This window comes from Halichoerus grypus, chromosome 2 (genome assembly GCF_964656455.1).
Source record: "Halichoerus grypus chromosome 2, mHalGry1.hap1.1, whole genome shotgun sequence".
Lineage (NCBI taxonomy): Eukaryota > Metazoa > Chordata > Mammalia > Carnivora > Phocidae > Halichoerus > Halichoerus grypus.
The window spans coordinates 205,772,248-205,784,583 of NC_135713.1; the positions used below are offsets into that span (position 1 = coordinate 205,772,248).

A 12,336-nucleotide genomic window follows, 5' to 3' on the forward strand; every position below is an offset into this window, starting at 1 on the left:
CGCGGACTGGCGGGAGACTTGACCGCAGCCCGCCCCTAGTGGGCGGCCCCAGGGACCCGGCCGGCTCGCGTCACCAGGACGGCTGGCCCCGCCCCGGCCGCTGCGTATAAAAAGCCGGGGCGCGCCTTCTGGCCGTGCACTGTGGGACGATGGAGGTCCCCGGCCGAAGTCCCCCAGGCGAGGCTCCCTGGAAGAAGCTGTCTAAGGAGGTAGGCGGGTTGCAGGGGGCGGCTGGGGCCGAGCAGTGCAGCGCGGAGATTAGATGCAGTTCCAAGACGGGAGCTTAGGAGCCCACGGACCGACCAGTCTCCAGGGCGCCGTTGAGCACCTGTGTGCCTCCTCCGAAAGCTTTAGCACCCTGATCTAATTTGCTTCCTGCCACAGGCAGGCTTCGGTGAGCCTGGTTTTAAGGGTAGAGAAAACCGAAGCTGTGCTAATATCCATAAAGGGGGGCCACAGTTCCCGACCTTGACCTGAGGTTCCACAATTCGGATGGAGGATGTGCCAGATGGTGAGGATGCAGAAAGGCTGCTCTTTACTGCACCGTGGTCGTGAGGGCTAGAAACCACACAGGCAAAGCCCTTAATACGATTATCACTCAACTATAATTTCCTAACTAGTTTCCCTGCATTTCAGGGAGTGTTCTGTTTTGTTTGTTTGTTTGTTTGTTTGTTTTTCTGAGATTCTCAGATACATCTGAGATACATCTGAGAATCTGATAAGTTACGCATACTGCCCCCAAGAAATCCCATTCTCTGTCTCTGTCACACACACACACATGCCGGCAATACCAGAGGACTCTCAGAAACCCACTGCATTATTGTTATCATACGTAACAACAGTGAAGATGATGATCAAACTCACAGTGTGTGTCAGGGACGGTTGTAAAGGCCCTACAAGGGCCCGATTGTACAGATCTAAAGAATACTGGCCAAGAATCTCATTCAGCCGGAGGAGGCAGTAACCCACATTGAATGGTTAGTTTTACTTCATTTACATGCCTTACATCCTTCAACCTTGTGAGGCTACTATTACGCTCATTGTAGAGAGGGCTGAGACCCAGAGTGTAAGTGAGTTGCCCAGAGTAAAACAGCCTATAAGTGTTGGAGCTTGGATGGCACTTAACCCATCTGACTCCAGAGCCCAAAACCCTTCCATGAAGCCACCCCGTCTTCAAATTTCCCATTTTAGACTTCACTCTTTCTCCTTGCCTTTGAGCTCTTTCTCCAAAATCTGGTTCCTTGTTGTTCTCTGCATTAAGTCTGAGCGTCTTAGCCTGACATCTGAGGCCCTGTCCCCCAGCCCCAGCTTCCCGGCCTCACCTCTGTGTCTCAGCAGTCTGGCCCATCAGCATTTCCAAACTGATCTTTGATCTTCCTCCCTCCTGACCTCTGTTTCTTTGCTGTGACTCCTGCAATCAGAATCCTGCCCCCTCAGGGGCGCCTGGGTGGCTCATTCAGTTGAGCGTCCAACTCTTGTTTTCAGCTCAGGTCATGATCTCAAGGTTGTGGGCTCGAGCCTCGTGTCCAGCTGTACACTGACTGTGGGGGATCTGCTCAGGATTCTCTCCCACTCCCGCTGCCCCTCCCCCTACTTGTATACTCTCTTGCTCTCTCTCTCTCTCTCAAAATAAATGAATAAATTCTTAAAAAAAAAAAAAAAGAATCATGCCCACTTGGAGAAGATCAGCTCCATGTCACTTTCTCTGCAGTGCCCCCCCCAACTCCCTGGCCTCCAGTAGTAGGAGGGGTGCCCACAAGTGGCATTAACCAGGACACATTTATGGCACCTCATCTCCCCTTTAAGGCTGTCCACTAGTTAAAGCATGACCATTGCTCTAGACCACGAGTCTGAGAGCACCCGCGGTGTTGTATTTGAAGTACCTAATTAATTGGTGTGGGGGGAGAATGGGGTGCGGGTGACCAGGCTGGAGACTGGAGGGGCTTAAAGGAAGCTGAGGGCATCTGTGGAGACTGAGATATTGGGGAGGGGGCTTCTCAAGGCAGAGAGGAGCATCCAGACATTTGGAGGGGTGGGGGCACAGTGTGGAGAACAAAGGTCTTACGCAGCCTTCTGCCTGTGTTCCGTAGGAGTTGGAGAATCAGTACAGCCCCAGCAGATGGGTCATCCGACGGGGAGCCGAGGAGACCCTGAGGACGTACTCACACATAGGAGACGAGGGTACTGGGGGCCCTCTCCATGGCTGCCATGGGTGGACTTTAGCAGGTGGCAGTGGTTCAGAATGCTGGGGGCAGGAGGAGGCTCTCAGGGCGATTCCCAAAGTCCAGGCACTGTGCAAGCCTTGTTGGCTCAGGGCCAGGCACCCAGGAGCCCTCGCCGCAGGATGGCTGGAGGCAGGAAACGCCCCACAGACCGTGATCCACCTCCTCTCCTGCTCAGCCAACTATGCCCAGGCCCATTAGGCAATGTACCACAGTGGCACAGTGAGGTGGAATGAAAAACAGGAAGGCCTCCCCCTTGGCCGCTGAACATTCAATGTGGATGCTATTTGTAAGAAGCAAAGAAGACTTTGTTTCTTTCAAGAAATCAGGGCTTGGGAACCTGTAAGCTAGTGGAGAAGTCTCAAGGTGAATTCCCATTTCTATCCCGTGTCTCCAGAGTGTCATACCACGATCTTAACACTCAGTGAGGTATTTGTGCTGGGTTGGGGAAGGAGGCTCCTTAGAGGAAGTGTGAGAAAGCAGCCAGCCCACTCCCCTCAGCAGGGAAAATTGGATGTTGGCAAATCTTCATTTCAACAGACTGAACAGAGCTCTCAGAGTTGGTGGTTCTCTAAACTGAGATAACCCAGCTGGAGGAACAGGCTCATGGGAGTTCATTCCAGCACATACCGGCATCCTCCCTGTCCCAAGCGAGGTGGAGTGGAGTTGTGTCCTGGGCTCTTCAGAGTCCTCTGCTGGACCCAGCTCTGTGCCAAATACATGGCTATCTGGTCGATAAATTTGAGTGTGCAGTGAAACCTGCATGAGCTTGTAGAAAACCTATTTTTTTTTTAAAAGACTTTATCCATTTATTTGAGAGAGAGAGTGAGAGACAGCACGAGCAGGGGGAGGGGCAGAGGCAGAGGGAGAAGCAGGCTCTCCGCGGAGCAGGGAGCCCGATGCGGGGCTCAATCCCAGGACCCTGCGATCACCACCCGAGCTGAAGGCAGACACCCAACTGACTGAGCCGCCCAGGTGGCCCAAAAACCTATTTGTCTATCTTAATTGTCTTGAGGGAGAGAAGAGCTGTCCCCATTGAGAAAGCGAGTCACTCATGAGGGGCAAGAGCTAAGAAGAGTGTGCTGCCCATTGCCCTCAGAGCCTCCCATTAGTGATTGCTCTCCATATCGTGGACAGCTTTAAGCTCACATTCCACCAGCCTTCCTGTTTTCAGTGCTGCAGTTGGCCCAGAGGAGCTGCAGGTGCCACTGACCCATTTCATGGATGCAGAACATGAGCCCAATAGCAGGGGGCCATTAGGGCCAGGTGAATGCACAAGAGCCATGCCCATGCAGGGCTGGAGCCTGTCTCTATTTAAAATGTTGACTTTTTTTTGTTTTTTTTTTTTAAGATTTTATTTATTTATTTGACAGAGAGAGACAGCGAGAGAGGGAATACAAGCAGGGAGAGTGGGAGAGGGAGAAGCAGGCTTCCTGCTGAGCAGGGAGCCGGACGTGGGGCTCAATCTCAGGACCCTGGGTTCATGACCTGAGCCAAAGGCAGATGCTTAACGACTGAGCTGCTCAGGTGCCCCTAAAATGTTGACATTTTGGTGGCCATGGACATTTAGCATTACTTTTGATTTAAAATATGTTCGTATTGGGGCGCTTGGGTGGCTCAGTCATTAAGCGTCTGCCTTTGGCTCAGGTCATGATCTCAGGGTCCATGGGATCTAGCCCCGCATTGGGCTCCCTGCTCAACGGGAAGCCTGCTTCTCACTCTCCCACTCCCCCTGCTTGCGTTTTCTCTCTTGCTGTCTCTCTGTCAAATAAATAAATAAATAAAATCTTTTAAAAAATAAAATACGTGTGTATATATATTGAATTTAAATATTATTTCTCTTTGGGGCACCTGGGTGGCTCAGTCAGTTGAGTGTCCAACCAAGATCAGGTCTTGATCTCAGGTCCTGGGTTCAGGCTCCACATTGGGCTCCATCCTGGACGTATAGCCTACCTTAAAAAACCTTTTTTTTTAAATTAAATATTATTTATCTTTGTATTGGTCAGCTTGGTCTGCCATAACAAAAGGCTTCAACAATAAGAATCTATTTCTCACAGTTCTGGAGGCTGGGAAGTCCAAGACCAAGGTGCTGGCCAGTTTGGTTCCCTGGTGAGAGTCCTATTCCTGGCTTGCAGACAGCTGCCTTGTCCATGTGTCCTCACGTGGCAGAGAGAGAGGGAGAGAGAGAGAGAGCCCTGGTCTTTGTTCCTCTTCGTATAAGGCCGCTAATCCCACGACAGGGGCTCCATCCTCATGACCCCATCCCAACCTAATTACCTCCCAAATAGTCTCCTGCCAAGCCAGAAAGCCTCTCCCCAAAGGACAGAGAGAGAAAGAAGATGTGCTATTATGGAATAAGGGTTAAGCCAAACTGCGACGTACACCACAGGCAAGACACTAAAGACACCAGAAAGAAACGTCACCCTTTTAGACAGGCAGGCAGATACACCACATCACAGAACAGATAAACCTGTTCTCAAGATAAATGGTACCTATGCTCAAGCAAGAGAGCCCGACAGCGCCACACTGGTTCTTCCACAGTCCACCTGGCAATTAGGGTGGCCACCCGTGCTTGCGAGTTGCCTTTCTCCAGAGGAAAAAGAAAACTTCTCATCTCTTCACGACAAGAGGTAGTTCTGTAACTTGGGAGCCAGGCACCTGCAGAAGTTAGGCTCCTGCCCTCCCATGGAATCTGGGGGTAGGGGTCCTGGCTTCCTTGATGACTACATTTCAAAGAGATGGCTCCCCCAGTCCTGGAGGGAAACATTCCTAGGTTGTATAACTGGCAAGAGACTCCTTTAGCTTTTAAAAATATTTACATACACCTCAAAGGGGTAGAGAGAGGATTTACAATGAGTTTCCCAAAATAAATGCTCTAAGAAAAGGGAGGGAGGAAGCTCTCTTTTCCTTTTCTGAGCCAGGGAGACTTCAAAAAAAAAATGTTTTTCTTACTTCTGATTTATATTCACCCTTACAGCCATTGACCTATTAACTTGCAGTGAGGGATGTTCTGCTCTAAGGAGTAGATGACCTTTATCCGCCATGAAGACCTGGCCTCGCTAAGGTTGGGCACACAGGGACTGCTGAGTAAGCATGGGCAGAGAGCAGAGAGGGGCTGGGAGGGTCAGGTTTTCAGAACTATTTCCTCTATCAGTAGTTTTAAATTTGTTTTACCAAGACTCTTAGGACTGATACATTGTACACTAAATGAAGGATGGGTGGATGCATGGATGGATGAATACGTAGGTAGGTAGGTAGGTAGGTAGGTAGGTAGAGATGTGCTGAACCGCTGTCTGGGCTCCCTGCCTCTGCGAGCTTCCTGCAGCAGCGTCCCCCAAACCACGTCCACCAGTGAGGTGGGTGGAGCCTAGTGACTGACAGCCTCTGGTAAGGACCCGATCTCCGAGGGCCCCTCCTTTCTTCGCAGGCTCCGATCTTGGGCTTTTTTCTCTCCACCAGAAAAGTGAAAGGAAGAATACAAAGGCACAAAAGATACAAGCCCCGATTTTGTTTGTGCTACGGGACGCGTGACATAAAATGTACCACTTGAACCATCTTAAAGTGCACAGTTCGGTAGCATCTAGAATGTTCACGATTCGTGCAACCACCTACCTCTGCCTAGTTCCAAATCATTTTCCTTATCCCAGAAGGAGACCTCCTACCATTAAGCAGTCATTCTCTATTTCTCCCCTCCCGCTGCTTTCTGTCTCTATGGATTTACCTATTCTGGACATTTCGTATGAATGGAATCATACACGTGTGGCCTTTTGCATCTGGCTTCTTCTCCTTGGCTTAATGTTTGAAGATCCATCCCTGTTGTATAATTCCTATGGCTACTTCATGTCTTCATCGTGTGGACATGCCACCTTTTGTTTATCCATTCATTCACTGACAGGCATTTGGGCTGTTTCCACCGTTTGGCAATTGTAAATAGGGCTGCTATGGACATTGGAGTACAAGTTTTTGTTTGAAAGCCCCGATTTCTTATTTAGTCCAATAGACAAAGCCGTTCTACGAAACTGCATGTATTCTAAATGCTTACTTTTGCTTTGCATATTTAGCTCATCAGGGACCAGTAGCAAACAGGCTGGGGCTCCCAGTACCCACACAGCCCACTTGAAGTAGCTCTGCTCTGAACCATCGTGGCTGTTTTTAGGTAACAATTGTTATCTTATTACAAAAGGAGCATATTCCTACTAAAAGGGATTTTAAAAAATAAAACCATCCATGATTCCACCACCTATTGTTAACTAGAGGGTGGCTGATGGGACCCTGCCTTCTCTTGAACTGCGGCCATGGCATGTAATAAACCCTTGGTCTTTGGCCTTCTGGGACTGTCTGGTCTCCCTGCCCTACGCTTGCATAAGTCTCTAGGGGCTCTGGCCACCACTTCCCCTAATTCCCCTGACACATGCTCGGGATGGGTCCACGGACTTGGTGTTTCTGTCTGTAACAGTTTGGACACTTTCAGTTGCAAATAATAGAAACTCAATTTTTGCATTATCAAAAAAGGAAGTTTTAGTACGGTTTATTCATTGAAGCCCTCCTGTGGTTCCTGTCTCGGGGCTTCAGGGACTGGGGGGCTGGTGGTATGCACACTTGGGGGGAGGCTGCAGCCCCTGCCCCCAGCTACCCACCACCAACCACTGGGCCGACTCCTGCAGACATACAGTCCCTCTTTCGCGGGGTGACCTGAGGTTTTTAATATCTGAGGGAGACGTGTGCATGATAGGGAATATCTACAGCTGCTTGCTCTGAATTGCTCTTCAATTTAGAACATAAATTTCATGGTCTTTTTCTTAGTTCTGGCACAAAATGAATCCAGTTGGTCCATGTATTCCTTTACAAACGCTTGGGAAAAACAGATTGCTATCTTTTGATGAACCCACTCTGTTGATGCGCTTGTCGGGCACCAGCCTCTTCACACTGTGCTGGCAAGAGGGCAGTGGGCAGTGGGCTCAAAATGACCAATTTTCCGATCCAGAAATCCCACTGCTGAGAGTGCTTCCTTCAGACCCCTGCACACAGTGGGACGTGTGCACAGGGCTTTTCGCGACAGGGCTGTTCGCGACAGGGTTGTTTGGGATGCCTCTCCGCAGAGGACTGCTTCATCGTGTGCTGATCCCTTCGGGGAATATTTATTGGGTGGCTGACATGCGCTGGTCACTCATTTTGTGCATGGGATAGATCATTGAGCAAAACAGAAAAAACCCTGCCCGTGTATCATTGGGAATCTTTTTCTTTTTTCTCTTCTTATTTTATTATTGAAGGACAGTTGCCATACAATGGTATATTAGTTTCAGCTGTGCAACATAGTGATTCCACAGCCCTATACATGACTCAGGGCTCATCATGAGAAGAATAGTCACCATCTGTCACCATCCAGTGTTACCACAATGCCATTGACTGTTTGCTCCATGCTATCCTTTGTTGTGCTTCTTAATGGGGCAAGGGGGACATGATGGACCATGAACTTAAGACAGAAGTAGATGCCACTGTCTGTTAGAAGGGGCAAGTGATCTGGAGGATACAGAGCTGGTGATGGGGATGGTGGACAGTGGGTGGTAGGGTGGTCAGGGTCAGTTCCTAGAGGAAGGGGAGCAGGGGGGGAGTTGGTATTGTAGAGTCCCGGGACTTTTGGGGTGGTGTGTGAGCTGTTGTGGACTGAATCTTTGTGTCCTCCCCAAATTCCCATGTTGAAGCCTTTACCCCCTAGTGTGGCTCTATTTGCAGATGGGGCTCTAAGGGGGTAAATAAGGTTAAATGAGGTCAGAAGGGTGGGGTCCTGACCTGGCTGGATTCTTAGAAGAAACAACTGAGGGCTTGCCTCCCCAGAGAGGGAGAGAGCTCCACAGGCTCACAGGGAAGTGGAGTATATGCACACAATGAGGAGTGTGGGTCCAAGGGAGGGCCCTCCCCAGACACCAGCCCTGCTGGCACCCTGATCGAGGCCTTCCAGGCTCCAGAACTGTGGGAAGTAAACATCCAGGGCTTAAACCCCGCACGCTCCAGTATTTTGGCAAGCTGCTGGAGCCAACTAAGACAGGAGCCCTGGATGGATTTGAGCCTCAGAGTGAAAGGGCATCTGCGCGGGTGGCTGGTGCGCACCTGTACTTGAGGGCGTCTGGTGGAAGCAGGAGAATTTCCTGATGATGGGAGGTGGTTTGTTTGGCTGTGCAACTGGTTACGTGACTGGTTACCTGAATTAACATGCAGCCATAGGATGAAATATTAAGAATGGTCTTTAGGGTCACCTGGATGGCTCAGTGGTTTCGGTGTCCGACTCTTGATTTTGGCTCAGGTCGTGATCTCAGGGTCATGGGATTGAGCCCCGTGTCGGACTCCACGCTCAGCAGGAAGTCTGCTGGAGATTCTCTCTCTCCCTCTCTCCCTCTGCCCTCCGCCCCCCCCACACGCTGTCTCTCTCTAAAATAAATCCAAAAAAAAAAAAAGAATGGTCTTTTAAAAAGGAAAGAACAGGAAGCTATGTACTAATTGGGAAAACTCTCCAAGAAATATTAAGTGAAATGGGCAGGGCGGAAATGTATTTAATATGCCGCCATTTGGATGAAAGATTGGGAGGGTCTACATCCATATTAATAATGGTGGTGACCATGGCAGGGGGTAGGGGAAGCGGGCGGGTGAGAGTTGGAGAGGCAATATTTCACTGAAAAGCCTTTTGTGTGTTGTTTAACCATACAAACATACTGTTTCTCTGTAAGAAAATTTAATAGCATTCTTGTATTTCTTAAATTAATGTTCATAACTGAGTTAGCCCATAATTTTCACAGATTAAATCCCCTCTAAACATTTAAACATAATTTATACAATGTGATTACATTCTTTTTTTTTTTTTAAGATTTTATTTATTTATTTGACAAGAGAGACACAGAGAGAGAGGGAACACAAGCAGGGGGAGTGGGAGAAGGAGAAGGAGGCTTCCCGCTGAGCATGGAGCCCGATGCGGGGCTTGATCCCAGGACCCTGGGATCATGACCTGAGCCGAAGGCAGACACTTAACCACTGAGCCACCCAGGCGCCCCTACATTCTTCTTTTTTTAAGATTTGTTTATTTACTTATTTAGAGAGAGAGTGTGCACACAAGTTGGTGGGGGGGGGGCAGAGGGAGAGGAAGAGAAAATCCTCAAGCAGACTCCCTGCTGAGTGTAGAGCCCCATGCAGGGTTCGATCCCATGACCCATGAGATCACGACCTGAGCCAAAATCAGGAGTCGGCTGCTCAACCAACAGAGCCACCCAGGTGCCCCATCTGTAATTACATTCTTTTTTTTTTTTTTTTTTAATTTGAGAAAGAGAGAGGAGGGGTGAAGGGCAGAGGGAGAGGGAGAAGCAGGTTCCCTGCTGAGCAGGGAGCCCAACATGGGGCTCGATCCCAGGACCCTGGAATCATGACCTAAGCTGAAGGCAGATACTTAACAGACTGAGCCACCCAGACACCCCTAAATACTTCAGATGATAATCACGAATGCAATAGGTTTGATTCACTGAAAGTCTCTAATAGATGCATTCTGTTAAGTGTCCCACAGAGTGGTCTGTGCCCAGTGTGGTACATGGACACACGGGGAGCCTGTTTTGTTCTGGTCGTTAGACCCTTGCAGGAGTCCCACATCAGGCCTTCTGAGCAGTTGGTCGCTTGAAGCATTAGGAGATGGGAAGTCTCCGCCTACCCCTCTGCAGGAGAGGGAGCAGGGACCCACAGCACATAGCATGGCACATCTCTCTCCTAAGAAAACTTTCCTTCTCTTGTCCCCTCACTCCAAGGATGGGGGGGGGGGTGGCGTGCAGTAGACGTGGTCAGTGATGGCAAAACTGGTTTTGCAGCCACTTTGCCTGCCCTGCAAAGGCAGCATGGTCCCTGGTTTTGGCATGAGGGAAACTGGGCGTCTACCATCATTTTTGTTGCTCTTGGCCTTGAGCAGTCCAGCTGAAATGCAGACAGCCCATTTTAACAGTTTATGCACACTTGCCTAAACACACTTTATACAAACTATCTCTACATACTGAGTTTGCCCCTTCTGGAGTTGCAGGATCATCCAGCCCAGAGGAGCACTGTTTTCCTTTTGGGTCCACCACTGCGGCCACCAAGGTTGGGGACCTGGGCACTTCTGGGGACGTGGATCCCAAATTCATGTCTCTCCCCACCAACTTCAGTATCAGAAAGACCACACTGATCATGCCAAATGCTATTTACGCAAACTGTTTTGCTCTTTACATCATGAAATACTCATCCATTTCCTTTTCACTTAATGTGTTTGGGGTCCTATTTATGCAATCTTTGTCTATCCCAAGATCATGAAGATCTCCTATTCTCTTTTCCAAGAGCTCTGTTGTCCTCTCCTTCATGTTTAGATAGCCCATCGGGAACTGATCTGGTGTGGTGTGAGGTAGGGATCAAGAAACTTCTTTCATTTGGATATTCAGTTGACCCAGCACTGCTTATTTATCACACAATCTTCTTTTTTTTTTTTAGATTTTTAAAAAATTTATTCATTTGAGACAGAGAGAGACAGAGAGAGCATGAGCAAGGGAGAAGCAGGCAGAGGGAGAGGGAGAAGCAGGCTCCCCACTGAGCCAGGAGCCCAATTCGGGGGCTCAATCCCAGAACCCTGGGATCATGACCTGAGCCGAAGGCAGATGCTTAACCATCTGAGCCACCCAGGCACCCCATCACACAAGTTTACTACCTATCAAGTCCTGGGTGTACAGAGGTGGGTAAAGAAAAGCCCTTGTCTTCATGGTGAAGGCAACAGACAGGAAACAAGGGGAAAAATATATCAAGGGTGGTGAATGCCAGGCTACATGATAAAGCAGAGAAGGAGGATAGGCCATAATGTATTTGAGCAGCCTTCTATTATTACAGGTCACTCAGGCTGTGTCCGATGTTTTGCTATTATAAATAGCATTACTGTGGGCATCTTTAAACCAAGTCTTTGGGAATATTTCTGATTATTTCCTTATAAAAACTATGTGGATAAGGACTTAGGCATCAAAGAGTATGAGATTCTTGGGCTTTGATACATATTTCCAAGCTGCCCTTCAGAAGAACTTACCAATTTACACTCTCCAGAGCCCAGTGTTGGAGGGAGCTAAGCTGCCTACGTTTCACTGATTTTGGGGTGAGCCCTCGGGGGACAGTGTGAACATGCAGTGTCCCCTCCCACCCCACCCCTTCACCCGTGGTATTTAATTTCCCTAGCAATGCCCTTCCTCCTTTCTTCCCACCCAAGTCCTAGCCAATTTTCACATCATTCTGACCTCTCCCCTCCTGGCACTCAATTATATATTCATATTGTTTCATTATCTATTTATGTGAAGTGAGTTTAAATATTTTATTTATTTCTCAGAGAGAGAGGGAGAGAGAGAGAGAGTGCACTTGAACGGGGAGGGGCAGAGGGACAGGGAGAGGGAGAAAGAATCTGAACCAGACTCCGCACTGAGTGCAGAGCCCCACATGGGGCTCGATCCCGCCACCGTGAGATCATGACCTGAGCCGAAACCAAGAGTCGGACGCTTAACCAACCGAGCCACCCACTCGCCCCTATTTGAAGTGAGTTTATATGTTGCTTCCCTAGAAGATTGTTTTTCCGAAGACTTGGACAAGTTTATACTTCCTGGGGCATGAAGCCAAGTGTAACGCACACACGAAGCGTGTACTAAAGCAGTGGCCAGAGTGGTGCCCTTCAGAACCGCAGCTCGCTCACTTCCAGACAGACTTGGGCAGATAGTATTGGTCCCACTTGGATGGGCCAGTCTGGTGTTGTTGTAACTGCAACACCTGTGCGATGCTTCAGAACCCAGCACAGGTGACCACAAGGACTTGGGGGAGCATCGTTCATGCACACACTGCAGCCGGAGCTAACCGGTCCACCCGAAGGGGCTTTCTGCAGAAAGGTTTCTGCCTTAAATGAGATAGAAATCACTGTAGGTTGTGCTGATGGTGACTTGTCTGTTTCTCGAGACAGCCACCAAGAAGGCCCGGGCCACCAGGAGGAGCCTGCTGCATGTCCCCTACGGGGATGGTGAAGGGGAGAAACTGGACATCTACTTTCCCAGGGAAGTGTCTGCAGGTAGGTGGCCGGGCAGGCGGTCCCGCA

At 49.3% G+C, this 12,336-nt stretch overlaps 1 protein-coding gene across 18 annotated transcripts in view; it reads left to right on the top strand.

The window, feature by feature from the left end:
• Positions 1 to 12,336, top strand: part of AFMID (arylformamidase) — a 29,048-nt gene that overhangs the window by 10,044 nt on the left and 6,668 nt on the right. For 4 of the 18 annotated variants that reach the window (XM_036110491.2, XM_036110488.2, XM_036110490.2 and 1 more), the window contains exons 1-3: positions 28 to 209; positions 2,091 to 2,181; positions 12,205 to 12,309. In XM_036110491.2, coding sequence (XP_035966384.2) covers positions 150 to 209; positions 2,091 to 2,181; positions 12,205 to 12,309 — 256 coding nt within the window. In that variant the 5' untranslated portion in view covers positions 28 to 149. Of the gene's footprint in view, positions 1 to 27; positions 210 to 2,090; positions 2,182 to 6,283; positions 6,379 to 12,200; positions 12,310 to 12,336 lie in introns of those variants that run through there. The other 14 variants (XM_036110495.2, XM_036110508.2, XM_036110509.2 and 11 more) reach the window with 12 other exon arrangements.